Source organism: Thermomyces dupontii (assembly GCF_041956625.1).
Source record: "Thermomyces dupontii strain NRRL 2155 unplaced genomic scaffold VTN31scaffold_1, whole genome shotgun sequence".
In the NCBI taxonomy this organism is placed as follows: domain Eukaryota; kingdom Fungi; phylum Ascomycota; class Eurotiomycetes; order Eurotiales; family Trichocomaceae; genus Thermomyces; species Thermomyces dupontii.
In genome coordinates, this window is record NW_027192307.1 from 395,948 (window position 1) to 423,564 (window position 27,617).

The 27,617-nt window shown below is 51.7% G+C and overlaps 13 protein-coding genes across 13 annotated transcripts; 5 read left to right on the plus strand and 8 right to left on the minus strand.

Annotated features, from left to right (window-relative positions):
- Nucleotides 1-612: 612 nt before the first annotated feature.
- Nucleotides 613-2,571, plus strand: VTN31DRAFT_154 (uncharacterized protein; the record flags this gene model as incomplete). Its single annotated transcript, XM_069401608.1, has 4 exons — nt 613-712; nt 767-882; nt 945-1,145; nt 1,207-2,571. 4 exons carry the CDS (start codon nt 613-615, stop codon nt 2,569-2,571), a joined length of 1,782 nt encoding a protein of 593 aa, XP_069263010.1.
- Nucleotides 2,572-2,793: 222 nt separating this feature from the next.
- VTN31DRAFT_155 (uncharacterized protein) lies at nt 2,794-3,268 on the minus strand (the record flags this gene model as incomplete). Its single annotated transcript, XM_069401619.1, has 2 exons — nt 2,794-2,914; nt 2,973-3,268. 2 exons carry the CDS (start codon nt 3,266-3,268, stop codon nt 2,794-2,796), a joined length of 417 nt encoding a protein of 138 aa, XP_069263011.1.
- A 362-nt stretch (nt 3,269-3,630) lies between these two features.
- On the plus strand, nt 3,631-5,874 carry VTN31DRAFT_156 (uncharacterized protein; the record flags this gene model as incomplete). The annotated part of the gene is made up of 4 exons (XM_069401630.1): nt 3,631-3,704; nt 3,768-4,765; nt 4,819-5,267; nt 5,317-5,874. 4 exons carry the CDS (start codon nt 3,631-3,633, stop codon nt 5,872-5,874), a joined length of 2,079 nt encoding a protein of 692 aa, XP_069263012.1.
- A 431-nt stretch (nt 5,875-6,305) lies between these two features.
- Nucleotides 6,306-7,245, minus strand: VTN31DRAFT_157 (uncharacterized protein; the record flags this gene model as incomplete). The annotated part of the gene is made up of 2 exons (XM_069401641.1): nt 6,306-6,394; nt 6,450-7,245. 2 exons carry the CDS (start codon nt 7,243-7,245, stop codon nt 6,306-6,308), a joined length of 885 nt encoding a protein of 294 aa, XP_069263013.1.
- Nucleotides 7,246-12,009: 4,764 nt separating this feature from the next.
- On the plus strand, nt 12,010-12,753 carry VTN31DRAFT_158 (uncharacterized protein; the record flags this gene model as incomplete). Its single annotated transcript, XM_069401652.1, has 3 exons — nt 12,010-12,054; nt 12,112-12,352; nt 12,410-12,753. 3 exons carry the CDS (start codon nt 12,010-12,012, stop codon nt 12,751-12,753), a joined length of 630 nt encoding a protein of 209 aa, XP_069263014.1.
- Nucleotides 12,754-12,898: 145 nt separating this feature from the next.
- Nucleotides 12,899-13,516, minus strand: VTN31DRAFT_159 (uncharacterized protein; the record flags this gene model as incomplete). The annotated part of the gene is made up of 1 exon (XM_069401663.1): nt 12,899-13,516. One exon carries the CDS (start codon nt 13,514-13,516, stop codon nt 12,899-12,901), a length of 618 nt encoding a protein of 205 aa, XP_069263015.1.
- Nucleotides 13,517-13,740: 224 nt separating this feature from the next.
- Nucleotides 13,741-14,987, minus strand: VTN31DRAFT_160 (uncharacterized protein; the record flags this gene model as incomplete). The annotated part of the gene is made up of 3 exons (XM_069401675.1): nt 13,741-13,951; nt 14,009-14,432; nt 14,516-14,987. The coding sequence occupies 3 exons, from the start codon at nt 14,985-14,987 to the stop codon at nt 13,741-13,743; spliced, it is 1,107 nt and encodes a 368-aa protein (XP_069263016.1).
- Nucleotides 14,988-15,743: 756 nt separating this feature from the next.
- On the minus strand, nt 15,744-17,691 carry VTN31DRAFT_161 (uncharacterized protein; the record flags this gene model as incomplete). Its single annotated transcript, XM_069401686.1, has 5 exons — nt 15,744-16,060; nt 16,119-16,248; nt 16,296-16,408; nt 16,464-16,588; nt 16,640-17,691. The coding sequence occupies 5 exons, from the start codon at nt 17,689-17,691 to the stop codon at nt 15,744-15,746; spliced, it is 1,737 nt and encodes a 578-aa protein (XP_069263017.1).
- Nucleotides 17,692-18,818: 1,127 nt separating this feature from the next.
- VTN31DRAFT_162 (uncharacterized protein) lies at nt 18,819-19,817 on the minus strand (the record flags this gene model as incomplete). Its single annotated transcript, XM_069401697.1, has 1 exon — nt 18,819-19,817. The coding sequence occupies one exon, from the start codon at nt 19,815-19,817 to the stop codon at nt 18,819-18,821; it is 999 nt and encodes a 332-aa protein (XP_069263018.1).
- A 445-nt stretch (nt 19,818-20,262) lies between these two features.
- VTN31DRAFT_163 (40S ribosomal protein uS13) lies at nt 20,263-20,953 on the plus strand (the record flags this gene model as incomplete). Its single annotated transcript, XM_069401708.1, has 3 exons — nt 20,263-20,266; nt 20,408-20,573; nt 20,656-20,953. The coding sequence occupies 3 exons, from the start codon at nt 20,263-20,265 to the stop codon at nt 20,951-20,953; spliced, it is 468 nt and encodes a 155-aa protein (XP_069263019.1).
- A 498-nt stretch (nt 20,954-21,451) lies between these two features.
- VTN31DRAFT_164 (uncharacterized protein) lies at nt 21,452-23,144 on the minus strand (the record flags this gene model as incomplete). The annotated part of the gene is made up of 2 exons (XM_069401719.1): nt 21,452-22,611; nt 22,661-23,144. The coding sequence occupies 2 exons, from the start codon at nt 23,142-23,144 to the stop codon at nt 21,452-21,454; spliced, it is 1,644 nt and encodes a 547-aa protein (XP_069263020.1).
- A 578-nt stretch (nt 23,145-23,722) lies between these two features.
- On the plus strand, nt 23,723-24,826 carry VTN31DRAFT_165 (uncharacterized protein; the record flags this gene model as incomplete). Its single annotated transcript, XM_069401730.1, has 2 exons — nt 23,723-23,795; nt 23,886-24,826. The coding sequence occupies 2 exons, from the start codon at nt 23,723-23,725 to the stop codon at nt 24,824-24,826; spliced, it is 1,014 nt and encodes a 337-aa protein (XP_069263021.1).
- Nucleotides 24,827-25,177: 351 nt separating this feature from the next.
- On the minus strand, nt 25,178-25,880 carry VTN31DRAFT_166 (uncharacterized protein; the record flags this gene model as incomplete). The annotated part of the gene is made up of 2 exons (XM_069401741.1): nt 25,178-25,488; nt 25,562-25,880. 2 exons carry the CDS (start codon nt 25,878-25,880, stop codon nt 25,178-25,180), a joined length of 630 nt encoding a protein of 209 aa, XP_069263022.1.
- Nucleotides 25,881-27,617: the final 1,737 nt, after the last annotated feature.

The following is a 27,617-nucleotide window of genomic DNA, read 5'->3' on the forward strand; positions in this document are numbered from 1 at the left end:
AACCGAGACGGTGACAAGCGTCGCATCAGTTGTTCGCAACGGCCGGGGATCGAAAAGTGGATAGCGACCGCCCTTGGCGAACAGGGGGCCTGAGTTGCTGTCAACAACCGGCAACAGTCAGATGGAATGCTGGTGAAGGAGGTGAAACCGCCGAGTCTCGCAAAACATCAGCGGCATGGCTGGCGGGGTAGAAGATAGAGGGGCTTTTCTGGAACAGGAAGCATTATCACTTGAGAAAAGGTGATAATTACCAGGATCTCACAAGGTTTCTTGAGTTCGCCTCGTCTCAATCAAAAAAAGAACCAGGCTCTGGACAATCCGATGATATCAGTTAGACCAATGTATAACTGCGCAGCATCATCGACTCTAAGAGGTAACCTAAGATAACTAGGTTATCGTTATCGGGCCAATCAGCGCTCACATATCTCTCTCCAGTCAAGCAAGCAAAAAGCTCGAAAGACCGCGTTCAATGCTGATTGCCAACGGATTCTGCACGCGCTCAAGTCGGACTCTTGTTGCAGCAAGTCTTTTCCAACTACTAAAGATAGGGTTGCTCTCCAGTCGTCTTGCCCTGACACAACTTTCTTTCTACGTCCGCTTCCAGCCACGGCCATGGCTAGCTTCGACGAGCAGCCGCCCGTCGAGGGCCAGTATACTGCGCGCCCATCAAGAACATACGAGGCAGCGGGCATTGTTCTTCCTCGAAGACCAAGTATGTTTGCGCGTCAGGCACGACTTGTTAGAGGCTGACAGCTGACTCTCTTAGGACCAGTTACCGATTATGGATCTTCAATGGTGCAATGGATGCACTCGCGGCGGCCGAGATGGAAAGGCGCGCACCGAATGGAGGTGGAACGGCCCAGTGCAAGCTATGCAGTAGATGTGAGATTCCGCAGTTCTGCTCGGAAGTTGACCTCCCTCTAATTTTCGGCTGTCGTTTTCAGATGCTTCCCCCTTTGGCCAGAATCCACTCGCCCGCGGATACCATCCCCGTCCGACACTTGCATCAATCAATCGGCAAATCCAAGAGACCAATCACCGTAGTACGATGGACGCCAGAGGGCCGGCGATTACTTACAGGCGGCCATACGGGAGAATTCATGCTTTGGAACGGGACGGCATTCAACTTCGAGACTGTTATGGATGTACGTGCAGGATAGACTCCGACCGTAGCCTTGCTAGGAACTCACATGCAGCGGTCTACAGGCGCACTATGACCAATTTCAAGCCGGTGTTACGGCCGCTGCCTGGTCCCATAGTCACGACTGGCTCATTTCTGGCGGTCAAAAGGGTGATGTCAAGTATTGGCGTCCGAATTTTAACAACGTCGAAACCGTCGATGAAGCCCACCATGATGCGGTCCGCGATCTAGCTTGGGGTCCTGCCGATACAAAGTTTCTTTCAGCGTCGGATGATACAACACTAAAGATTTTCGACTTCACCGCCCGTGCATGCGACACCGTCTTGAGCGGTCACAATTGGGATGTGAAGTCTTGCGATTGGCATCCAACAAAAGGACTCTTGGTGTCCGGCTCCAAAGATCATCAGGTCAAGTTCTGGGACCCCCGGACCGGCCGATGCTTGACGACTTTGCACAGTCACAAGAACACCGTTACCACGACCCGATTTTCACGGGTCAACCAAAACCTATTGGCAACATCTTCACGAGACTGCACTGCGAGAGTATTCGACCTACGGATGATGCGGGACATTTGCATTTTGCGAGGTCACGAGAAACCCATCTCGACATTAACATGGCATCCCATCCATAGCTCCTTGATCTCAACAGGTAGCGAGGATGGGTCGTTGTATCATTATCTGCTCGATGAGCCAAATCTACCATCCGGGCAGGTGCCTACAATTGCCCCATATGACAGCAACGATCCCCTCAATACTCCAGCGCAAGTGATCTATCCTGCTCACCGCATCCAGTACGCCCATGCGTCGACCATCTGGTCCCTGGACTGGCATCCCCTCGGCCATATTTTGGCTTCCGGCTCGAAAGACAACTTCACGCGGTTTTGGTCCCGAGCGCGCCCCGGCGAGACCTCGTACTTGACGGATCGATTCCATGTTGGCGAAGAGGCAGCAGAGGCCCAGGGCACCTGGAACCGAGCGTTCGCCAAGAAGCAAGCCCGAGAAGAAGAGCAAGGGCTCCAGGACGAGGAGGAAGAGCGGGCCGAACAGAAGGCATCCGCATCTGCCATTCCGGGAATTCAAAAGGGTCCATTGCCGGGTATCTCAGTCGATGGATCGGGAAGCCAGAATGTGCTGCCGGGTATTGGCAATGCCCAACCACCGCCGCAGACTAGCGCCTCCGCATCTATGGCCGCAAATGCTAGCCAATTAGCCTCCCTGGTAACAGGGCAATCATCCGCATCGAATCCCAGCTTTCCGCTCACAAACGCTGGTCTTCCTGGCTTCTCGGCGACGCCGACAACTGCCAACACTTCAACGCCTCCGAATCTCCACCCGAGCTTGAATCTAGCGGAACTGCAGAAGCAGCTCCTTGCCCAAGGAGTGCAACTGCCAGCTAACTTTACCAATCCAAGCGCTTGGAACAAGAGCTGAGGTCACCGCCGGCGGCGACCGTCTTGCATATATTTCGTTTCACCTTCGCATCGCTGTATCATGTGGGATATGTATTATGACTAGTTGTAAGGGAGCATCGACTTTATGGGTAATATTTGGACGGCGTTGTCAATGGCACGCGACATCTCGGCGTGATGTCTTAACTTCCTTTTTAGATCGCATCAGGGCGAACCGGTCAATCAAACTCACCTGCAAGTCATTTCATAGAGCTCCTTGCATCGGGAAACTGGACAAAATCACAACTAGAATATTGATGACAGCCCACACCAGAGGCATCCAGGTCGTCATGGTAAAATTCCCCGCCTCGTAGATTGCTCCCAGACTGCGCCCCGTCAGAATCACCATGTTCCGACTTTGAAGTACAGTATCAGATCACGCACAGCAAGCCCGTCGCGCTCCCTGCTAGGAGGGCTTCCAATCCAGAAATTGTCAGATAGACCAGAGGCACTGTCCACAACATCCGCAGTGATTTCCAATTCCGCCACTGCATGGCGACCGCAAACACGGCCACCACCAAATGAACGCCACCATAGATGATCAGAGTCCAGTAAAGCGTAAACCGCCAGATGTCGGAGGTGTAGTAGAGCTGCCTGTTGTTCGGGATAGCGCCGATGACGGGGATGTGGAGGGAGGGAAACGGCGGCGGCGAATAGTCAAGCGGGATCCGATTGCCCATGTTGCGTACCTGATGACTAGTTTGAGGGCAGGGAATTGCTTTGGACTTCCAAAGTCCCCCCAGGTGGTGAGGATGGTCTGGACTCTGGAGACCTCAACTTGACATTTCCAAGTCTAGTCTACGTTATTGTTTACTACCATATACAGTTTGGTATACAATATTTTAAGGGACTTACTGTGCATGGTTTAGCACGGGAAACGAGCCTGCGGATCGGTGGGTCTGTTTTGCACTGTTTGTGTTCCCCATCGGAGCTGGGATTTGGGAACCTCGGCTGCGCCGCTGCGGAGATTGAGAACCGATCTCCAATTCCATGTGTTCATATCGATATCAATACTCTACCATGACGCCCATGGGGCTTCATCATGGCAACTGAACGCTCCCTGGCGACGCTTCTCCGGTCGCTTCAATTAGCGGCGGGGCCTCACGATGCACATGCGTAAGGCCTTTTCATTTCGGGAGTTCCGCGTCGGTGTTAATCATACTGACGATGCAATCGTAGTTTACTTCCCAGCTGCATCCATTTCCTGTCCATCCTGACGAATCCACTCAATGTCACGTTGCTAGCATCGCAATTGCTTACGTCGCCGGCGCTATGGAATCAAGATACCGACCTGCAGTCATGTCAACGGATTCTCAGCGTCTTCAACACAGCCGCGACCAGCAAAATACAAAGTGAAACGGCGAATGAGCCACAAGAGTCCTACACACGACGGCAGGGGTTGGATAGAGAGGCCTGGGTGAAGGCCGTTATCAAAGGCGCTGACGAGAAATCACCGCGATGGCGGCATCTGCTGCTTTTGGGTGGCATATTGCTGGGGTTCGAAAGTCAGAACCGGCAGGGCCTGCCGTCCCATCTTCGCAGCAAGGTGGAATCGGCTCTAGTGCAGGCGACACAGCTAGTTTTGCAAGAGAAAGATCAGCTGAATGGCATTGCGGGTCACTGCCTGACGATGGTTCTCAACTACACTTTTGAATTGCTCTCCGACTGGGAGCGTGGGCAAATTGATTATGACACGCTGCTTCCGTGCATGTTGCATGCGACCTTTTTCTCGAATGAGGGACTCAGCCATGGGTATTTTCTCGGGGCTGTTGACCCTGATGTGAGACAGAACGAAGACAAGACCTTTGGGTGGTCATCACAGTCCACGTCATTTAGTCTTATCAAAAGTGTGCTGTCACGGCCTTTGGTCGCGTCCCTAGGCCCGCTATCCAGACTGATTGGACATGCCATGGAGAATGTCCGCGATTCAACTCTTGTATCGGATGGCGTCAGCTCTATTTCGGATTTTGCTCGAACGCTACTCGTCCAATGGCGGCAGAGCAAGTTATCCGAGGTGGATGTGTCGGAAGAAGGGCAGTTTTTGGATGGAGAATCTCTGAAGATCACCCTTCCAGAGCTCTGGCGCCTTCTCCGGTCCTGTATGTTTTCCACGGTCATTATTCTCCGCGCGGTGCTGGGGAGGGTACTAAATGACCGAGCGCTCGCTGCTGACAGCGGTAAGCCATTCCCATTATGTTTCCAGCCGTTAGGTTTAACTAAGTCTCTGTAGTTGCTCCGTTCATTGCTATGCAGTCTCTTCACGCCCTCCGAAACCTTTACTTCATCTCAGCTCGCGTTGGACCCAACTCGTCAACGCAATATGTCTTTGTCGAGCTTGTCTCCATCGACATTCTCACACAATATCCCGATCTCGCGGAGAGTTTTCTGAGGACAATCCGGCCGGATGAACTCGGTCACATCCCTCAGCATCCGCTGAAGCGAAACCTCGATTTGTTTTTCTTAAACATTGCCGAGCATCTAACCCTGGTGCTTCCACCGAACGTCAACGAGGAACTGGTGGTTTCGGCGGCACAACCTTATCTTGCAGTTGGAGGTGATAACAACTTGCTGGAAATTTTTGAGGCTGCCCATAGCGTCATCCTTGCAGTATTCTCTGCACCGCAGAACGCAGACATTACAGTAAAGTATCTGCCATTTTATGTCGACAACCTTTTTGCGGTAAGTACCATTAAAAAGATATATCCTAAAGCCAGTCTGATGGCCGTAGGTGTTCCCTCAAAACCTCTCCACCCGACAGTTCCGGCTTGCATTCAAGTCGCTTGTGAAGATCAGCACACCACCCAGTCCACTCGCCCGGAGCCACCCGCTCCTCGCATCAACGCTTCTGGAGCTGGTGCACGAGCGCGCACAGAATGCATCCATCTCTCTCCTGCCTCCCACCACCCTTCAGCAGCAACAATCATCATCATCACCTGACTCCGCCACTGACGCCCCGCCGGTGTCGGAAAAATCGGCTCTGATCCTGGCGCTCATCGACTCCCTGCCATGCCTCCTCGTCGACGACCTCGCAGAATGGCTCCCGCTGACGGCGCGGCTCATCAACACCGTCCAAGACCAGTCCATGCGGAAGGTCTGCGCGGACCGGTTCTGGGATGTCCTCAGCAACGGGGAGATGGACGTTGACCGCGCGAACTTCTGCGTGACGTGGTGGAGTACCAGGGGTGGGCGGGAGCTGCTGCTGTTCGGGGACCAGTCCCAGGGCGAGGAGCATGAAGAGCCGTTGATGAGTGGTGCGTTGAGTGCCGGACCGGCGAGTAAGCTGTGATCGTTGCTATTACTCTTCTACTCCAGTCGAGATTTTTCTTGTACATAGAGTGTAGGTACTCGTTATGCGGCAAGTTATCCGCTATACCCCGACTTTGATCCAAATGCTTGTCTAGTTTCAAATTCAGCATTGAGAGGGAACGGAACCAATGCCGCTATTGACAAATGCGTGGAAGACATGGGAAGGAGTTGGACGTAGATCATGCTGACCACAGGCTTTCTGCCAACAGCAAAACATCCCGGAATTTCTTCTTTTCTTTTCGAGACTGCGCACACTCCCTTTGATAATCTCGACAGGCTCGAACGGTAGAGCCCTTGGAGTTTGGTAGTCCTGGCGGCCATCCAGGGCTGCACCTACTGAGAGCGTCCCGGTTACGAGGACGAGTCAAGTCGTTTCATTATCCCAGTCTGAATGTCCTATGAGAGGATCAATCATGGAATAAAAGGGATGCCGACTCGGGTCTTTTTTCGGTACTCGACGTATTGATTACCGAAGAATGCAATCAGGTAATGCTCCTCGCCTGAACCGAATGTCAGCATGATCCATCCACTTTTGAGGAATCCAGGAACACCTACGATGTATCCGCTGGCTAAAGAACTGCCACAGGACGACCGTATACCCGATGAAGCAGATCACGTTCTGCATCATCAGCTGCGTGCCCAGCCCCCACCAGAAAAAGCCAAAGTAGCTGGGATGACGCAGAAAACGGTAGATGCCATCAGTGACAAGCCGGTGTCCTTCCTTGCGCTCGACCTGGATCGTATGATTGAAGTTTGTGCCCGCGTGTGCCATGGCCAGCGTTCGCACCGTTTGTCCGATTCCCATCAGAGCAAGGCCCATTAGTAGCGTGAAGTTGGACACAGTCTTCGATTTGGCGACGATGTTGATACTCGGAAACAGCCAGTGAGTCACCAGGCACTCGACCATTGCCGATCCATGCGCAATATTGTACGCCGCGCCGTTAGAAGATAGCAGGAAAGCAGACACATCGGCATGTCGGGTATTGTACCGGGCAGTGATGTAGAACTCCAGAAAATGGAACAGGCATAGTGATGTCAGGAAGCATGGTAGGCGCCAAATGGGATGGTGTAGAACGGCACTAAGAAGGGCGACAATGGCGGAAATGCCGAGCACGATCCCAATCAGAAACGCGCGAATCGAGATCCCAGATAGTGATTTCGAACCGGTCGGGAGGATGGACGGGTCGATCGCGCGGGAGTCCTCGTCGGCTTGATTCCCATTGGCAGACAGCCTACCATTCCCTGTGGACAGTCCTGATGAGAATGTCGGGCGCCATGGCGTATATTGAGACCGTCCTTGCTGGCTGGTTTGCCTGGGTGTTGGGATCGAGTTTGCCGCGGCCATGGACATGGCGGAAACCGTAACTTCCAGGTCGTCGATTTTCAGCTTCTCAAGAGAGCGTTGCAGCTTTGACGTCAAGCCAAGGCTGACTGCCGAAGATCTGCAGAATCACAGCGCCCTGGCAGATGGCATCTCATGGATCCGGATCGCACGAATAATCGTGGAATGTATCTGACATATCAGAAATTGCGCTGCCGTTGTGACGCCGTCTGGCTATCATGGTACTCTGTCGGTGTATTCTCCTGAGCTTTCGTTTCGGCCTAGAGTTCTGAAACTGGGCAATTTTTAGACGCGAAACTTTGAAACCGCGCCACGAACGCGCCTATTCCTGTTTTGGAATTATGTGGAATTCTCTGCCGGGTGGTCACGTGCAAGAGGCTTGGGTCAACTGGCCAAGCGCTCAAGCCGTGACAACATCGTTGTCTGGAAGGATGCAGACATTTAATGATCAATTTGGTGCATGATGCTGCTTTGTTCATCAAAAAGACACGTTTCCGTTCCAGGCGGATTTGGGCGACGGGTACAGACTACTATACCTTACATTACTCGTGTATGGACGATGTACGGATATGTAGAGAGAATGCCAAAAACGGATCAATCAGCTGGATTGAGCAGCTTCACTATTTTGCAAGACAGCTCGATTCCCTTTCTTTGAGTCTCGTTGATACAGTCGCGCAGAGTGAATCATTCGCTTGGCCAGTTCATATCGCCCGTGAAAACAAACGGATCAAACCGACCAAACCAGCCCTCCCAACTAGGAATCCCAAGGTCAGTTATCAATATCAATCACAGAAGTGTTGCACTTGGTAACCGTCTAGGGGCAATGGCGTAGCGGTCTACAACTCCAGCTACGTAGGTGACTGATCTTCCCAGTCTGCAGCCCCGTTGCCCTGCTGATGACGGGGGAGTTGTGTTGGCCAGGTCAAACTTGAGGAAGATTCAAGACGGCACCTTCACAACTCCTGACTTTTTTTTTTCTTTTCATAATGCGATTTTATGATCGGTCAATTCGTTGAATTCTGCCGGATTCTTTTCTTATATTTGAATGTCGGTTTGGCTTGCGAGGTTGAAATTTTAGCTGTTGAGAGATGCCATTATCTTCCTGGTGGATTGGTCTCGATGTACCTGGTGCATACTTGGAGCACACATGATGCATCGCAGGAGCAGTCATGAGGAACCGTGCCTGATTTGGAGGCGTCGGGTTCGAGACAGATCTGCTCTTTTTTTTTTTTTTCAAAAACACGCCTGCGAAGCGTTTAACACAACATTCAAGGTGACCTGCGTCAACCTCTTGATCCTTCTACGGAAAGTACCTCTCGGTAGGTTCTTACTCATGGGAGAGAGTCTCGAACCGTCAAGATGATTTTATATCTTGCCAGGTGTCGGCGAGGCTACAGTGTCCCACAGCTGTTAGGCGCAAATGAGGCTCTTCGTCAACCGAGACAAATCCAATCAAGGGGCCGCTTCTAAGTTCTACCTCCTCCAACTTGGTACTAATTACGGCAGGGAACGGAAACCACAGCTTGTCTCGTGTAAGCCTATGATGGAGAAACTGACTCGGATGTTCAAGCATGGTCGATGACTCGATGGTGATGCTCTGGCTGAACGGTGATGCCATATCCAAGCTCAGCCCGGAACTGAGTAAGGAAAATCAGTCAGGTCGAGATTGCTGATTTATCTGAAGCCCTGTTGATTGTTCCAAGCACTCGGAACGTACTATGGTCACTGTAGACTTTCTCATTGGCAATACTATCACCCTCATGCCATCCAAGAGAAAGACGGCTGGTGGTCAAAGTTAGAATTAACTTGTGGAGCAGCCATGTTTAGCCTCGGGACGCTTGGTGAGTGGACCTCGCACCGCATTCTAATTGGTACAAGGTGTTAGCCTGCTGAGCGGCTTCCATGATCTCTGATCGTGGTTTCATCATCTTTCAGGGTACAGACACCTCACAGTCCTCTATAATACTACATAGGTGCTCAAGATGAAAAGTTCCAGAGCAACAGTCGTCTTATTGTCATGTCAAAAACTCGACAGTACTCCGAAGGGAGATTACCTAATGAATCTGCCAAGGAAAAAAAGAGATCAACATTCTTCACCAGGCTCGCTTATACTATGACAAGCAAATTGTTTTGTTTTTTCTTCTCAACCATATCATAATAACTTCATTTGAGTCTTGCTGATGTTTGTCATGTAATTGACATCAAAGAATGACTTAATGGGAACTTCGATATTTGCGTCCCTGTGATGGTAAGGAACAGATATGAAAAGCGTGTTATTCTCCGGCTGCTGCTCCAATACAAGGTTGGAGAGGAAGTCAGGCCGTGCAACGGAGTTGAGAAGGTTAGGTGCGAGGCAAGAACCTAGGCATGGCTTCAAGAGAATTGCCCGGAAGTGCCAATTCCCAAATTGTATGGGTTTGGGCTCTCGACGGGTGAAACTGTATGGAGTTATGCAATCCAGCGTCAGGTTCTCTCATGGCTAGGGCTTCCAGCCCCATTCAGATACGTCCCACATAGGATCAAGTGTGAGCAAGCTGTTCACTCCGGCTACTTGCTTCTCGAATACATTGAACCAAATTGGGGACGCATGCTTTCGAACACATGGCTAGACAATCAACACGACATCCGACTACGGGCAAACCTTTTTCGGAGTTTTCCCCAGCTTATCCTGAGCATCAGCCAATTTCCACTTCCTAGAATTGGTTCGTTTGTCATCGACGACGAGGGATATGTGGTGCTGGCAACTCGGCCTATTATCATTCAGATGCACAAGCTGGAGAACGAGCACATACCAACAAGCATCAATCAAAACTTTACATACCCAACCGTTGACTCGTCCTTAGCGAACGTGCTGATATTCCATGACAATCGCTTTGCTTCGGTATCAGCCGAACGCGACAAACGACCTTCGAGATTGCGTTGGTCAGATGTCCAATCTTTCGGCGATGCGAACGGTGTCCCAAGTCATTCTTCAGCGAGGAATTCAGACGTGGACCATTTGTTTTATCGTTAACAGACCTCCATCATAGCAACATTCTCGTTGACTCGGATTGAAATATTACCTGTCTCGTGCATTTGGAGTGGCTGCCAACCGAGATGATCAGGCCTTCTTACTGGCTCACAAACAAGGCTGTCGACGAGCTGAAGCCATCCGAGTACGATAAAATGCGAACAGACTCCATGGACGCCCTAAGGACCGAGAAAAGATTATTCGCATTATCAAGCAAACGCAACTTGCCGCTGATATCCGAGGTCATGGAATCGATATGGACCAGAGGCGCCTTTTGGTACACACTTGCTCTCTCCAGCCCTTCCGGCTTGTTTATCATTTTCAGTAGTAAATCCGACCGCTGTTTCGCACGGATTATCTCGAAGAGTTTCACTTGGTTATGCCTTTGGGAGAGAGATATTGGGCGCATTGCAGCTCAAAAACTCTTCTGACAAAAAAGAGTACGACAAAAAGCTTCAACAGGCAGAAATTCGGCACGGAGACAGTTCTTGAGCCCCGAGTTTGTCCAAAATTGGAAACCTACGAGAAAACTTCGATTGACGTCCTCTCCTGAAAAGAGTCCTAGAGCATTGCCTCGATGGTGGATCTTGTAGTATCTTCTTGACAACGTGGCGCCCATTAAACTGTGTAGTTTGGATCGATTACAGCTGGCGAAAAGTTACTTTTGATCTGGAATTTGAGTCCTCCAGATGGCAACTTTGTTCAGTTGAAAAATATGAGTTGTACAGATACCGGTACCCCGTGCTAATGGGGCGCTAATGCAATGCACGGAAGATCACAACAATGTGACTCCAATGCTTTGTCTTTGTACAGTGAGTTAGTTCATTGGTGCTACATACTATAGATCATGACCAAAGTGAATAGCGGGCAGTCCGTGCCACCACCAGCAGTCATGACTTGAATGAAATCTGCGTCATTCAAAATGATGGTGAATAAACCGTATTTCAATTCTTCCTTTGAATTCCTTGTTACTGCTAATTGTCAAAGATCTCATTCATCACGCTCTCAGGATGGCTCTCCGTCTGTCTCGAATCACTCGCCTAGCGCTGGTGATCGCCATTACAATGTCATTCTTCTTTGTTGAAATTGCTGGTTAGGAGACAGCCACAGCCCATACCTATGTGAGCTCTGTTGATATTGACCCATTTCTCTAGTTGGTTTCTACACGCATTCTCTGGCCCTCGTGGCTGATGCCTTTCATTACGTACTGCTACTTCAACGCATTCTTCCATGTCGAGTCACAATTGACGTTGGAGGGATCATAGCTGAACGACCTCATCGCCTTCGTGATCGCCTTGATTGCTTTGAGAGTACTTTCTCACTGGCATGTCTGATGGATGTCCTTGACGCGTCTGACTCGATGCTCTTAGATCTCACGGAGCGACTCTCCCTCGCCAAAGAACCTGTCCTTTGGCTGGCAGCGTGCCGAGGTCCTCGGCTCATTCTTTAATGGTGTTTTCCTCCTGGCGCTCGGTCTCGGTATCTGTCTGCAATCAATTGAGAAGTTCATCTTCCTTGACCGTATGGTTTCTCAATCTCAGTCTGTGACAGCCAACAAGCAGCCATGCACTAACGGATGGGCGATATTTAGATGTCCAGAATCCCAAGCTCGTGTTCATAGTCGCCTGTTGTGGTCTCGCATTGAATTTCGTCAGCGCCTTCTTGATTCATGGTTGGTCACACACTCGTGCAACGAGGCTGAGCTGACCCGGCCAGAACATCATCATCAAACCGACGATCCTGAGAAAAATACTGCCCCGGACATGTTTTGTGTACCAAACGCAGTTGATGAAACGGCATCTGCCGAGGTATTTTCGTTGACAGTATCTCCTCCCACCTCGGAGTAATTCGACTGACACGCGTAGGCGACCCTCATGGCGCACTTGGACCACCGACACCACCGTAGCCTCATCGTCAAACGCCAAAAGCACGATCTGGGAATGCTTGGTGTTCTTCTCCATGTGCTTGGGGATGCTCTTAACAACGTCGGGGTCATGATCTCCGCATTGGTGATTTGGTTGGCGAAGCATGAAGGACGATACTATGCGGACCCTGCCGTTAGCGTGGCCATTGCTGTGATGATCTTTGCTTCCGCTTTGCCCTTAGGTACGGTCTGACATTGATTTCTAATTTGCTAACTAGGCCCATCTGACGACGACACAGTGAAAGATTCTGGCTATGTCTTGCTTGAATCTGTTCCCCCAGAAATTGACCCGGATGATGTCAAGAGCGACCTTGAAATGATCCCCGGCGTCTCAGCTGTTCATGACCTACACATCTGGCGACTATCGCAGCATAAATCACTTGCATCCGTGCATGTTGTACATGTCTCGACGGAAGATTCCAGCGTCGTGGATTTGGCAAAGGTCACAAAGACCATCAATGAATGCTTCCAGGCCTATGGGATCCATGCTGTTACCATTCAACTCGAGATTATCAGATCTAGTAGCCGCCGAACGGCTATGGACAGGGAAGTTGAGAGTGGACAGCAACAAGGATCTTCTTGAAGGGTTGAGTTCTGTCTGGATTTCAGAATAGATAGGATGGAGTTATGGTACATGATGGACTGCAGTGTACATATTAGGGTTTATTTTTCGTTTCCATACAAGATACCTCTGATAGCTGAAGAATGGTTACAGGTCGTCGTTGGTCTTATTTTCCTTCTGACTCTACATCTTCCGTCGATACTGAGAAAACTGAGAAAAGTCCACCACCTGCAGGACCACACACACCCTCGTTCATGGAGGAATCATCCCCGCCATCCAAATCAAAACACTGCGTACCAGTGTCGACCATCTCTCGCCGACCCCCAGGAGCCTCCTTCCAAGCAGACCACCCTACTTCCCCTAACGACGCTAGGAGTCGTCTCGCCTCGGTTAGATCGCAAGCAAGCTGTCTGATCGTCCCAGCCGCAGCTCGGAGAAGTTTCTTTGTCCCCTTCCCACTAGATAGTATCCTCTTCCGCAGACGCCGTCGTTCCCGTCTCAGCTTCCCAACAATCCTTTTCTGAGCCCTCAGCTTCGCCTCGAAGCGCCGGCGGCATCGTACTTCGACATCAAACACCGTGCGCAGCATGTTGTCGATGGAGGCTGTATGTATGCTCCGCAGGGTGCCCGCCTGGGTGTATCGATTCAGCGCGATGAAGACGGATTTCAAGTCCCATGCTATGGAGTCGATGAGTTTTGTCTTTTGGGTGGATGAGAGTCGTTCAATTCCTCTCAGTCGGAGCACGCTGTAGCCGGGCTGGAGGTCGGAGCGGTTTGATGACATTATTCTTCTCTTTGAAGGGTGACTGGACGATCAAAGCTCTTCAGTAGGAGTTGTGGATGTTGGATAAGATGAACGACACAGGTAGGAGGCTGACCTTCTAATATACACCTAGAACACAAAGACGGCTCGCAAACACAAAGTACAAAGACTACAGGCTTGTTGCATAATACACAGTTTTATTGTTGGTATATACAAAGTAAATGAACTGATCAAATCCAGCTTGATCATGCCTTCAAGGCGGCAACAATGGCATCGCCAACTTCACTTGTAGTTGCCGTGCCGCCCAAATCTCCAGTCCGGATGCCAGCATCGAGCACCTTGCGCACAGCGGCCTCGATCTGGCGAGCCTCCGCCTCCATGTTGAACGAGTACCGTAACATCAGAGCCACGCAGAGGATCATTGCGACGGGGTTGGCGATACCCTTTCCGGCAATACTAAACAATCATTTCATCAGTCGTGCCTAGAACAGATGGAGTAAAAGGAAAACTTACTCCGGCGCAGAGCCATGCGTCGGCTCATACAAAGCATGATGCTTGCCCTCAGGTTGCTTTTCGCCGGGCAACCCATTCAAACTCGCCGATGGCAGCACGCCCAGAGTGCCGACGATTGAACCGGCCTGATCGGAGACCATGTCTCCGAAGGTATTGTCTGCTAGGATCACTCCGTTGAGTGAACGTGGCTTGATCGCCATGAGCAACGAGGCAGAGTCCGCAAGTTGATGGCGGAGCTCAACATGCGGGAATTCGGTTTTGATCGTCTCCTCGACGACTTTGCGCCAGAGACGGGATGACGCCAGCACATTGGCCTTGTCGAGAGAGATCACTGGCCATGGGGGATCGTGGCGTTCAGCCAGCTGAGCGGCAATGCGGGCAATGCGTTGAATCTCAGGGACGGAATAGCCCCATTCATCCATTGCTATTTAGTTGAAATAAACCGTCAGCATACCATCCATTGATAACAAGAAAAAAAAAAAAAAACAACCCTTATGGAGAACTGACCGTAATCATCATTCTCAATCTTCTTCCCAAAATACGCACCACCGCAATTCTCCCTCAACACCACAAAGTCCACATCCCGAATAACCTCCTCCCGGAACGGGCTAAACTCCTTTGCAATCTTCGGGCTGGGCGAATTCGTCGAGCACGGTCGCAGATTCGCATAGATCTGCATCGCGCGACGCACCTGCAAGAGGCCCCCCTCAGGCCCATCCAGCCCTCGGCGCTGGTTATCCCATTTGGGCCCACCGGCGGCACCGAACAGCACGGCATCGGCGTCGATCGCGGCCTGCAGGACCTCCGGCGTCACGGGCTTCCCGTGCTTATCAATGCTGCAGCCACCGATCAACTCGGTGATGGTCTTGAACTGCCGCTCCGGCGTGTTGAAGACGTTAAGCACCTTGAGGGCTTCGGCCATCACCTCGGGCCCGATGCCGTCGCCCGGGAGGACGAGGATGTTGTACGTTTGGGGCATGGTATTATTGGTTTGGCTGATTATTTAGCACTCAGATTTTGATGTTTCGATGGTGTCTGCTTTTATTCTCTGATCAATTCGTCCTGATTCTCGCCTTTTATGCTGCTGTCATCTCGCGCCGGTATCGGCCTCCCCCCGCGTTCTCGGACAACTGCCCGAGGGTTTCCGTCGCGCTTTATCCGAACACTCCGAGATCGTTAGTTTCCAGCAGATGGTGTACTCCATACAGTCGCGGCTCTTCCAAGTGCACGCCGATAGAGAAAGGAATAATGAAGCGCACTTAACTGCTGAACCAATATTACCCTTGTTGCAAGCTCGATACCTCTTCAGTACTAGAATAGCTACCTACCTAATACAGCAATATGTGACTGCATAATTGCCGTACCAATCAGCAACAGAACTTTGGTAGACATTATTGGATTCCCTAATCTGTAGGCATCAAGCAAGATTTCAGGATGAAAGCAGTACCATCCGGGACGCTCTGCTATTAGGCAGTTTTCATTTTCTTAAGAAAACTGCAGTACCCTGATTCAGCGTAAGAGTGAGCAGAATCGACTGTGTCTCCAGGTTGTATAGTAGACTCGGTGTTGCAATTTCAAAACTACGGTAAGCAGCAACACAAAGTCAAGCACAATAATATAAGTACCTAACAGACAGATCCTTTCGCATGGAACTGAACATCACCCCCTATTGTTGTCTCCAGCAGTCCCATAATAATCATCATCCGAACCAACCCCGTTGGCACTCCTCAGAAAATCATCCCTGGGAAGCAGCCCTCTGGCTCGACGAAGCCCTCCCACCGCACGACGCACCACGACTCCGACCAGACCTCCTTGACATCGCCCCACTGAGATACACCTCCTCCGGGCCAGACTGATGCGAGCCGCAACGGACTTCGGTCTCGCCACGCGCCTTGCGATCGACAGCAAGGGTCTGCGCGAACTTGGACTTTTCACGGATAGTAGGGCCGAACCAGTAAAAGATATAGATCGGGATGGTGAAGATGATGGCGAAGTAGCCGAGGATGAAACTCGGCCATTCGAGGGAGAATCGAGTTCCAATGTATTTGTACACTTTGTTTGATGGTCAGAATGTCGGTTTTCTCAGGGGCAAAAAAGGATTGAAACATACTGGGAACCGAGTACATGGCAGCAATCCCGGCGAGGAAGTCACGAGCAAGGGCGTTTCCACCCGTAGCTGATGCGGAATAAGGTCCGTATGCTGCAATCATGTAGTCGATCGTTGCCATGTAGATGGCGTACTACAATACATTAGCGATGCTTCTGAAACGATTGATCGGGATCATACATTGGCAATGGCAATCAGGCACGAGAATATCATTGGGGCAATCCAATGAATTTGTGGCGGTCCCAGACTCGTCCAGGCAAAGCCAAACAATCCGATAGTCTCCAGCGGGGCGGCTAGTCACCTGTCAGAATTCGTCTCAAGAGGAAAATATCGTAGACACACACGCACTCCATAGCAACCAGTACAGCCGAGATTCGGGCTGCAACGCATCCGGATCTCTCTTCCGAATCTGAGTGTGCCTATGGATCCACGGGAGGAACGACGCATAGGCGATGATGTAGCCGATAATGATCCTGGCAATGCCATCAGTCGCGAGCGTCGAGAGGAGAAGTCAAGTTACTCACGGAATGAAAGCGAGACCAATATGCACGCTGTTGAACCCCCACTGTTCAAACACCGGCTTGTAGGACTGCAGGAAAGTGAAGATCAGAGCATCACTGAAGCCCGAAAACAGGGACAGACACAGCACAATAGGCTCCCGGACAAACATCAAGAACGGACGGGCCCAGACAATGAGGACTGGCTTCATGGAGAACTTCGTGTCATCAACCTCCTTGGCACTCCACACGTTCTCGCCGAGCTTCCGGCGTCGACGTGCTTCTCGCATGGCAAGAATACTGCATCGGGTCTCTGGGACGAAAAAATGGATGGCCTGGACAGTGCCGCCGATAATGAGCTGAATCCAGAAGTTCCAGTGCCAGCTCAGATACATGCCCACGGCGCCGCCTGCAATGGGCGCGAATGCTGAACCAGCGACCGAGGACAACACAATGAAAGCGACCGCGAACTGCTGATCATCCGGCTCCCACATGTCCGCGACCATCCCTAGCGTGACCGAGCCACCGGCCGACGACAGCCCTCCCAGCGCACGACAGATGATGATGGTCCCAAAGTTCGGCGCCAAGGCACAGGGAATCTGCCAGATGTTGACGAAGAGTAAGCTCAGCTGCATGATAGGCCAGCGGCCAATCTCTTCGCTCCACGGAGCCCAGAGCTCGCTGCCGAATCCATAAGCAACTAGGAAAATCATCTGTCCCACACGAGCCGCCTGCTGCGCAACACCAAAGTCCTTGCCAATCAGCTCGACAGCATTTGCATAGAAACTCGCGTTCCAGTTCATGGAAACCTGGACCAGGAAAATGACCCCAATAATCGTCCATTTCTTCCACCAAGGGAAGGAAAACCCTAGCTTGTCATAAACATCCATGTCGTTGAGAATGATTTTCCCGTCCGAGGTCTTCCTCTCAACATGACTGGCTCTGCCATCAGCGCCCAGTTCCTGGCTACCCCGTTTCTCGACGTCCACGTCACCGTCAGGCGCCCCCTGAGAAGGGGCCCTGCCGTCAGGCACGCCGTAGGGAGCATTACGGAGACTGTCATGACGGGGATGGGACATTGTAAAGAAGCCAGGGAATCAATGATTCAAGTTTATTGTGGTGTGAAGTATGATATGTAAGCCGTGTGCGCAGCGAAACAGCCATATTCTCGTATGACCGAACCCCAAAGTCCATGCGGGGGAGTCGGCTTTATTAATAAGATGAGATTTCTCTTCTCGCAGCGGCAAATCTGGAGACGGCACTTCCGGGGAAGAGACATCGATCTGCGGGTGTCTCATGTAGTTTGACGTCAGTTGCTTCGCGTTGCGGTGCGAAGTTTCTCTTAGGGTTCACCCCGGAGATTTGTTCCGAAGACAGGTAGGGAGGGAAGTTGTCAACAAGCAACCATGGTGTGAATCATGATAGCATTGGCTACCCAGCAAAAGATGTAGTTGGAATATGCACGGCCAGGGCATTGCCGTCCAGTGATGGACAACGCCGACTGGACTTGGGCCTGATCAACACTCATCATTCGGTTAGGTGTGGCGCAACGGCGCAGAAGGCAAGCGCTTGCATTCCCATGGAAAGATATTTAAATGTATTCGCAGGGAATTGCGGCTGATCAACGAGTCAAGTGCTTAGTCCATTGCCACGACCCTTCCAGTCAGCCCGAGAGAACGATTGGCCGACTTTGACATGGTGGCCTTTTCCAAACATGACATTTGCCTCTGGAGGAACGTCTCTTCGCCGTGGAGATCATGAGTAGTTCAAGCCACCAGTCTCTGAAGAGGCTAGACGAAGGGTCGCGATTCAGCGAATGTTGATCAAGCATTATCACAGGCATTAATATCATACTCGCTAGGTATCGTACATAGAAAACAATCTGTACATTGCGTCATCCATAGCAAGTAGGCCGTTACCTCTCCGAATAGCGTTCGTGGAGATCTGGGGATTGGAGACATCCGGTGAGGCTCGGAACTAATGGCCGCGTCCGGGGATAAAGAGCCAGCAATCCCGCATGGGACAGAGAAACGCGCAGAGATTCCGTCCGCAAGTTTTCGGGAAGACTGGCGCTTAGCCATTATGCTTGGCCGTAGAAGGCAACTTCCAGTGCTAGCCGGACACGCAGCACGACAGTGAGAATAAAAACGGAGAACAAATGGCCGATCTCCGACAAATGTCGCGACGATAGATAGCTGGAAGTAGATCAATCATCGGCATCAGGATCGTACAGATCCAGATCAAGTGTAGTCTTTGGTCTCTCAGGAGGAGCCGAAGGCCTGGAAACGGCACCAGGATGATCAACCCCTGCAACTGTGGAGCCAACATGAGCAGCAGCGGCGGCAGCAGTTTGCGGCGTATTGTCCAAAGGTCCCGGCTGAATCCCCGGCTTCTCAACCGAAACACCGAGAGGGGCACTTATGCCCTCGGCCTCGCGCACCATGCGTTCCACCTCCTTTTCCGGATCCAGGTTCGGATTCTCAACAGCCGACTGGTAAAGTTGACCCAACACACCCAGCCGAATCCGATCCTCACTGGGATACGGTATCATGAACACTTGCCTGGCCTGATCAGCCGACTCCTCGAGCCAGTCAGCAGCCTGTTTGGTCACGGCAGCAACGGGGGCTTCAGACGCCTTCTGAGCCACTTCTTTCCCATCGACGTCGGCCATCTCTGTATCACCATCGCGCTGCGGCTTCTCGAGCGGCTGAGCGCCTGCACCGGCGGCTGCATCTGCCGCAGCCTGCTTATTGTACTTGCTAATCCGCCGAGCAAAGTCGAGCAGCAGACGATAGTCCACTTCTTTCAGCTTTCCATCGTTTGGGTGTTTTCGCGACTTGACCTGGGCAGGGTCGGATGTCTCATCCACACTCTCGGTGTCGGTGTCTGTGTCGTCGCTAATATCATCGTCGTCGTCTCTGCCCGTGAATTCGGTGATTTGCTGTCCGAGACTTGTGATATCCCGAACAATGGTCTTGATTCGTTCTTCCAGTCTCTCGGCTTCGGCGCGCAATCGCAGGATCTTCTCGTAGTTGGCCTGATGTGTTCGTAACGTATCTAGGGCAGCCGATACCCCATCGTCTGCTTCGAGCAGGGCAGCCGCGGCAGCAGGGGCACCGGAAGCTGTCGGCGATGTAATCGCTGCGAGCAATGCATTGAGCTTGCTCTCAAAATTGTTCAGAGCTTCGGAGAACTGGGCATTCATGGCGGGCAAACGATGCTGGCTAATGGGGTAGATATACGCGAAGAGCACGATCGAAAAGGGCGAGAAAGATGTAGCTGTTCAAGCAGAACGCTACTACTACAAGAATTTGCAATCAATGCCCCGTATTGTGTTGTTCATCTTTCCTCGAGATTGTTCATTGTTGCGACCTTTGACGCTGTTCAACTTGGAATCACGTGTTTACAAAGAACGCCAAGAAACAAGCCCAACCGCTTTTTTCTTTTTTTCGCTTACTGACCCTTTTGGGACTAGCGCGGTTCAAGCGAAGTCTTCCAATTTGACGCTATTCCCCATTCAGGCTAGACCGCACGCTTCCCACAACTCTCTGGAGAGAACTTTCAATCCTTTCGCTGTCTCTTCGCCGTCGACACCATCTGCTCCGAGCACGACCAAACCATCCGGCCTGCAGAGAGCGATATTGCCCACCATGTGTACGTTTTCCCGCTTTCGCCCCCTTTATTTTTTTTTCGACGGTGATCGGTGGAGAGATTGGATTGGAACGGGAATCATTGTGGACAATCCGAGATCGAAAAGAAGAACGCTCGCTAACGAATGATGCTCGTCGTGAACAGCGCTCGTCACCGGCGAAAAGTCGAACTTCCAATACATTCTGCGATTGCTCAACACCAATGTTGATGGCAAGCAGAAGATCGTGTATGCGCTGACGCGCATCAAGGGTGTTGGGCGTCGCTATGCCAACCTGGTCTGCAAGAAGGCCGACGTGGACCTCACCAAGCGGTACGCGGATTCCGGAAATAAATCTCTAAAGATCGCAGCATCAGGAGACTGATATTTCTTGTTTTCATTTTGGGAAATACAGCGCCGGTGAAATGACCGCCGAAGAACTCGAGCGGATCGTGACCATCATCCAGAACCCCACGCAATACAAGATCCCGACGTGGTTCCTGAACCGACAGCGCGACTTCACCGACGGCAAGAGCTCGCAGCTGATCGCCAACGTCGTCGACAGCAAGCTGCGTGAGGATCTCGAGCGCTTGAAGAAGATCCGCTCGCACCGTGGTCTGCGTCACTACTGGGGTCTGCGTGTCCGTGGTCAGCACACCAAGACCACTGGCCGCCGTGGCCGGACCGTCGGTGTCAGCAAGAAGAAGGGTTAAACAACAAAAATCCGAGATGGTGGCTGGTTGGGAGGGGTGTTCCGCGCGATGGAATTTCTGGTGCCTGTGTTTCTCTGTCTTGGTATTATGCCGGGCGATTATGGTTGTGAAATGAATGAATAAAAAAATATAAAGATACACATGGAACCGACTCTCCAGAAATACCACCACTCTACATTCATGCGTAGTTTTAGAGGTCAATGGGCTCGATATTGTTGAAATCAACTTCAGTATCTATCGCGAGTCCAGAAACTTTAAACAAATTGACATACAATTTCGTCGAGATACAGTCAGAATTGGCATGATCAAGTTTGACTGAGCAACGCGATGACATTCAACAAGCAGCATAATGAGATTAAAAGCATGTGGTATTGATGGATACACTCCCTGCAAACAATCAGAACTGAACATGATCAACTCATCTAAACAGCAGCGTGATGATATGATTCAAGCAAGCAGCATAACGATGCATGCCATGTCAGACGAAAAAATCCATCATTACTGAGCCCATTCTCCTCCAATCCAGCGGTTAAAGAAGTCCAGACTAGCCTCGGGCTGGTCCATCGGCACCATGTGGCCACCTCCGAAGAGACGCATAAAGGTGAAATTCCCGGAGGACTTAACCTGGCCGATCTTTTTGTCGGGGTCGTTGCTCAGAACCAAATCCTCAAGCTCCGCCGCTGCAAAGTCCTCATGGCCGGCCCAGTCGAGAGCCTCCGTCCACGCCTGGTTGCCCAGCCAGTTGCAGATAAAGTCCGCGTCGCCGGCGTAGATCAAGACCGGGATCTGCTCGAGCAGGCCCGGCACGAGCCGGTGGTACGGCTTCATCCAGTCGCCGTGGAAGAGGAAGTTGCGGTTGATGTCAAAGTTGCACGAATCGAAGCTGTCGACCTCGGCGCCCGTGGCCTTGATGACCTCCGGCTTGTTAAGGTACTCCGTGATGTAGCTCAGGCCCGGGTAGCACAGATCGCCGCCCTCGCACTTTTTCCGCACGTCGTACACGTTCTGGCCGGTGCGTTGGTAGGGACCCAGCAAGGCGTTGTTGCAGTAGATCGTGGCAGGGACGCAGACCCAGGTGGACTCGGTGCTGTAGCAGCTCTTGATCATGGCCTCGCAGCGCGGCAAAGCGTTGTCCATGGAGCGGCAGGCAGACTCGTCCAAAACAGCGGGCCAGCCACCATCACCGCAGGCCATCGGTCGGAAATAGGCGTACTGGGTAAGAGGATCGGTCAGACCGTTGCCAATCAGAACCGACTTGAGGTTGATGTTTCGCTTCTTGTGCGAGAGGATCTCCGAAGCAAACACCGGCACGTAATGTCCGCCATAAGATTCTCCCGCAATATGGAAGTCCTGATGTGCGTACTCGGGGAACTGCTTGAAGAAGAGCGTGAGAAGGGCGTAGACATCCTTGCCCGCAGCCACGGTGTCGCTAACCGAGGAGTTGCTGTAAGAATACCCAACATTAACAGGCTGGTCCAGGAAGATGACCGAGGCATTGGAGTTCCACGAGTAAGGGTTGTAAACGGGCTTGAGGGTCTCGTCAATCGAACTCGGGCCGAGCTCAAAGAACAATCCAGTCATGGAAGAGCAGCCGGGGCCGCCGTTGAGCCAGAGGACAACGGGGTCATTCTCGGGATCATTGCGCGACTCGAAGAACCCTTACCAGTGTCAGAACATCGAATACTCCGATAGGATGGAATGACTTACAGAAAAAGAGATGCTTGTCCTCGTCATTGTTATCCAGATACCCGCTGAACTGCTTAACACCGGGGTCAACGCCCAGCACACTTGGATCCACGCTCCTAACTCTCAGGTCAAAAGCCTCAAGGCGACCATCGACCTCGCGCTCCTTCTCGCCGTTGGCATTCTCAACCCAAAGGGCCTGGACATCGGATCCCCGAATGATATAGTCCCAATCGGAGTCTGGACGACGAGTGTGCTTCTTGGGAAGGGAGTAAAAAGGGATGTTATTCAAGGAGTCCGGAAACAGGTTCGAGACTTCTTCGAAGAGCTCCTTGGCGTCTTCCTTGAGGGACTTGAGATGTTCCTTCAGGTCCTGGAGAGGCTGAGAGGCGGCATCGGCGACCTTCTGCGGGATATCCTTGGGGGAGTCCCAGTTCAAGACCTGCTGAGCTGGCTGAACAGCCGCTGCAGCGGTGCCTAACAAAAGAGCGGTCGGAACCACCTTCATGATTCCGATGAATGACGGAATAATGGAGGTACTTCGGATGGATAGCGGAGATTGCAGCTCTGGACGCCACCGATTAGCAATCAACCGCAGTTTAAGTACCTGCCAAATCACAAGACATGCTCACCTGTCAGGCTGATGAACTGCCAGCAACCGAAAGATGAAGGAGCACAACAACCTCCAGGATGACGTGCAGTGTTGAGGCCCAACGCTTGGACGATCTCCCAGACCCCAGGATTCCGAGGATGACACAGCAACGACCCACAAGGGCCAATAGGATTGAGTCCTGATAAGCCCTGAGCCAATAGAGTTCATGGACTAAACTGCGCTGCGGAGTCCGGTGGAGTTCCGAGTTTGTGCCTGAGGCTGATAACTTGCTTAGTCAGCATCCCGCCGCCAAGAACTGATAGCGATGAATGATGATAAATGCCTCTGAGTCTTCAGAGATTGAAGATTAAAGAGCAACAACGCAATCCAGAATAAGAGTACTTTTTCGTCTTCGCTTGTTTTATGATTGCAGTACGGAGTACATTTTATGACCTAGACTCGTCTGTCTGTGTATATTGATTATCTCTGCGACCATGCCGGTGGGCATCAAGACTCCAGCGAACCAGATCAAATTCACAAACGTGTCGATTGTGAGGTTAAAAAAGGGTATGATGAACTCTGATGCGTTCTGTTGATTTATTAGGGACGGTTGTTCTGCGGTTTCTTTTGATGGACTTTGCTAACAAGGTCGATCAGGAAAGAAACGGTTCGAGCTCGCATGCTACAAAAATAAATTACTGGAATACCGATCCGGTGCGGAGAAAGATCTCGACAATGTCCTGCAGATTCGCACCGTCTTCCTATCCGTGTCGAAAGCGCAGACAGCGCCGGCATCGGAACTAGCCAAGGCGTTTGGTCCGGATGTGTCCCAGGATGAGATCATCGAGGAAATCCTCCGCAAAGGCGAGGTCCAAGTCGGCGAACGGGAACGCAAGGACATGCTGGAGCGGATCGAAAAGGAGGTCGTGGACATTGTGTCTGGGCGATTAGTGGACCCGACCACGAAACGGGTCTATACACCGGGCATGATTGAGAAGGCGCTGAACCAACTCATGGCGCAGGGCGGCCAACAACGCAACGGCGAGACGACGGCGCCCGATTCCACAACGGATGGCGGCGCCGGCGAAGGGACGCAACGGAAGCCAATCTGGAGGGGCGTATCGACGAACAAATCGGCCAAGAGCCAGGCGCTGGAGGCAATGAAGGCGCTGATCGCATGGCAGCCGATCCCGGTGATGCGGGCGCGCATGCGATTACGGGTGACGTGTCCGGTGTCTCTGCTCAAGCACACGATCAAGAGCACCAGCGGTGGTAACGGCGCGCAGAAGCCGGAGTCCGGTGAAGCCGGAGGCAAGTCCAAGAGCAAGAAAGGCAGCAAAGGGAAGAAGAAGCAGCAGGAGGAGTCCGAGTCAGAAGGAGAGGGCACGCCGCAACCGCAGGGTCCGACAACGATCAAAGACAAGATCCTCAGCTTCATTGAATCGGTGGAGTCGGAGGAAACGGTGGGAGACGAGTGGGAGACGGTTGGGTTCGTGGAGCCGGGGGCGTTCAAGGGGCTCAGTGAATTTGTTGGCTCGGAGACGCGAGGGAAGGGGAGAGTGGAAGTGTTGGACATGGCGGTGACGCATGAGGATTAACCATCTCTCCGTAGTTATGATTGATGACTGCATGATGGTAGTACGACGACTGGATAGACCTTGGCCTAAATACACAATGGTGAAGTGAGCACTTCTCAATGGAGCCTCTGACACGAGAATCTAATCAACGAGCACTCTATCATCCAATCTGTTGAGAACAACGACGAAATGAAAGCGCCAACCTCCGAGCCTCTGTGCCATCCATGGCCAGCTCATGCACAATTCAAAAGGAAAGCCAGCATCACAACCAAACGCCATGATCCGCATGAATAGTAGTATCCCCACCACAATCCGAATGTCCCATGATAGAAAGAATTCCGGCGGTGTGCAGCCAGGCACATCCTCTCTCGCTCACGAAACGTACTGAATAGCATTCAACGCCCGAGCCAGCTCGTCCGGCGGAATGGGCAGGGCCTTATTCAGGTCGCTCTTGGGCCGCCTGCGTGATTGTGTTGGCGATACCGTCAACCGAGCCGTCTTCTCGTTCCCAGTGCATCGATGGCACTTGGGGGAAACAGTAGCAGCAGCAGGAGTCGTTTTGATGGGAGCCCATTCTTGGGTTTCGGTGAGGGTCGACTGCGACTCCAAGCTGCCGACCACAGTCGAGGACTGCGAGAGATTGCCGTCATCGGCGAATTCACGATGCGTGACGGTGATGGCATCTGCAAGCATCAAGCCATTGATCAGTATAGATTTCCTAACCAAACTCCAGGCAAGAAAAGGTGATCATCATACCAAGGCGTCTTGTCACCTCCGGTACTGGATCCTCTTGATCAGATGCCTCATCCTCCATATCACTACCGTTCTGCGGCGGTGGGTGCGGCCGACTCGTGCAAGGCGAAAGCTCGTAGCCTATCGACCGAGGGCTGTGGGCGGTGGCATCTGCGAAATTCCATTCGTACAGTTTTCGACGATGCTCCGGGTCGACGGGGCCCCGGTACTTCGACCGCGGACATTCGCCGTCGCGGTAGTATTGAACCTTGGGCTTGTTGTTTCGGTCCTTGCCGTTTGATGACCGGTGGAATGCTCTGCGAAAGCGGTCTCGGAGGGTCATTGTGGCGGATTGACTTTGAGAGAGACGATCAAACAATCACCAGAGGAGAAGTCAACCCCGACGTGATCATTGAACGGGGTCTCCCAAGTCGAAGAAGAGAATCTGATCTCAAACAAAAGTCGCGGGGGGACGGCGTGTCTCAATACGGGGGTCCCGCTTCGGCACCTCTCGGTGAGTCGGTTGGATGTTGGGGTACGACAGCGTCGACAGTACGAGATTTTGTTGCAACTCCACGGGCTGAATGAATGGAACAGAGGTTCACAGTCCAAGTACATGTAACACGTCCACGCCTTGCAGACTTTTTTTGTTTAAACCATGCCCAGAGCGGCGACGTCGTTGGCTCCTTGGGATCTTCTCTCAAGTCTTTTTTAAAAGTCTATTCTTGGGCAACGTAGCGGCGAGCTTTGCCAGATCATACTTCAACCCACCGCCATCCAATGATTCAACCGTGCCATGTGTATGAGACTTGATGGGCCCAGGTGCCGATGATCCTACGCGTCAAGCGATCACAATGCCGCAACAGCATTGGACCGCGAGTATCATGCGGGATGGCGACGGATGACGGACCATGGGTTGACCATTCGATCGATCCTCTTACTTAGTCTTTGGCTTGAAATTTGCCTCCAGATTGAACTTTGAAAAAGGTGATGGAGATTGTTAGTTTCTACTCGTACAGTAGATCCCGTTGTTAGAACAGTTGCCCCAGGCTAAGTCCGGATAAGGTTAAGGGTACATAGTTCTCCGATGATGATTGGCTTGTGGAAGGAATGGTTAGCCGCTTTCAGAATTTTTGAACCGTAATCAGTCTAGGCTTGCGTCAGGGCCATCGGAACAAACAGTTCCAAAATCCTTCGATGAATTTTCCACGCAGTTTCCTTTCTTGTTTTCAGTCTTCAATGACGCAGAGAGAAGCTTAAACTTGTCTGGTCGGACAGTTCGTATCAAGTTCATATACGAGTAGTACTAAAGGATTATGGATCCTGTAGTACCTCTTTGCCCTCTAATCATGAAGTGTAGGCTGAATCCACGGCTTCATCTCCTCGGAATTATGTGCCGAAAGCTTTGCCGCTCACATCCGCCGGATTGATCATTCCTCTACCAATCAATCCAAATCAAATCAACCGGCTTGCCGGCCTTTATTATGCCGTCCACACTCAACGGTGACAATCGATTGCAGAAGGACTCCGGAACCATTACATATTTCTTTGCTAGAATCCACTTGTTGGCGTCTTTTTCCCCATTGAGTTAGGGAGTACTACAAATGATTAGGACTGGCCAAGCTGGCTAAGCTGACAGCTAAACAATCCTGCCCTCAGGCTTAGCGTGAGGGCAAGGTTGACAGGGCAAAAAAAAAAAACCCCATGAATCCTTCTGAATCTTGAACTTCCCAACTCTTGTTCTCTTGTTCGCACTGTCTCGAAAATCTGGTCAACCAGTCTTGCAAGCCAGTTGATCCACCCTGAAGCTTTGGACATTGAGCCCTGCGATGTATGATGAGTCCATGACAAAATCATATCATTGCTCCACAATCCATTCAAAAGGTAAAAAGGCTCGGAGGCCGTAGCCACCGTACGCGGCTTTCATCGGGGGAAACAGAACCCGTAGGCTGTATATGCATATGTACTACCGGATGGATATGAGCATTCAGCCGCGTGGTTTGTGGTCTCCTGTATACTAGGGTCATCTACGGGTAGGGTAGTGTGACTCATAACTCAAGAAACAGCTGTGTGAGGCTGC